The 947-nt window shown below is 32.2% G+C and overlaps 1 protein-coding gene across 1 annotated transcript in view; it reads left to right on the top strand.

Moving 5' to 3' along the window:
* The first annotated feature begins 448 nt into the window (after nt 1-448).
* Nucleotides 449-947, top strand: part of LOC107490464 (transcription factor MYB52-like) — a 3850-nt gene continuing 3351 nt past the window's right edge. The window contains 1 exon segment of the mRNA XM_021143260.2: nt 449-945. Coding sequence (XP_020998919.1) covers nt 862-945 — 84 coding nt within the window. The 5' untranslated portion in view covers nt 449-861.

Raw genomic sequence — 947 nt, 5'->3', positions numbered from 1 at the left:
ATTTGATCTTTTTATTGGTTAAAATTACATAGACTTTCTCACGTTACGGCTAGCAAAGTGTTATACGTTTTTATCTATGGTTTATGTGATGTCACACTTGTATATAAAAAAATAAGAACAAATATCCATGTATACATACATTCTCCATCTGGCAAAAGAATGATATATTGTTTCAATGTAATCCGATTAGTAAATTAATATATAAAATATGGATTGGAAAAAGAATGAAATGAGCACGCTTGGTGGGTTATAAGTAGACGTTGTAGGTTAGAAATTAAACTTAGAAAGACGTTGAAAGCAGAACCAAACTCGCTCCACTAAGCAACCTCTTTTCTTTCCCCCTTAATGTATAGACACAACAATAATAACATATATATTAATATTATATGGTGTGTGTATATATGTGTGTGTGTTACTTATAAGAGGGTTTGTTAGCCAAAACGTTTGCATCAATCGCAGGTGCAAGGTCCTCCCACTCTCTAACGGAAAACACTTTCCCATCTTCCCATCACACACACCATATATTCTCTTTCTCTCTCTCTCTTTCTTCTTCCTCTCTTCATTTATATATATCTATCTATATATTCTTTTACTATATACTTTATCTCTTAATTATATATCTTTCTTCATTCCCTCTTTGCTTTATTAACATTCTTTCATATATAGAAAATTAAGGGAAAGGAAGAAGATTTAGAGAAGGGGATTAATAGGGGAGGGGGAGATTAATGAACATATATAATTAAATCAAATCAAAATTAAACCCCCACCACTTAGCCTATCTTTATTATTTTATATTATTGAAGAATTAGGGCTTTTTGTATTCTTTGTTTTTGTTAATTGTGGAATTAGGGTTACAAAAAAATGTGTACTAGAGGACATTGGAGACCAGCTGAAGATGAGAAGCTTAGGGAGCTGGTGGAACGCTATGGACCTCATAATTGGAATGC

The sequence above is a fragment of the Arachis duranensis genome, chromosome 5, assembly GCF_000817695.3.
Source record: "Arachis duranensis cultivar V14167 chromosome 5, aradu.V14167.gnm2.J7QH, whole genome shotgun sequence".
Classification (NCBI taxonomy): domain Eukaryota; kingdom Viridiplantae; phylum Streptophyta; class Magnoliopsida; order Fabales; family Fabaceae; genus Arachis; species Arachis duranensis.
This window is presented reverse-complemented; position numbering and strand designations above follow the sequence as displayed.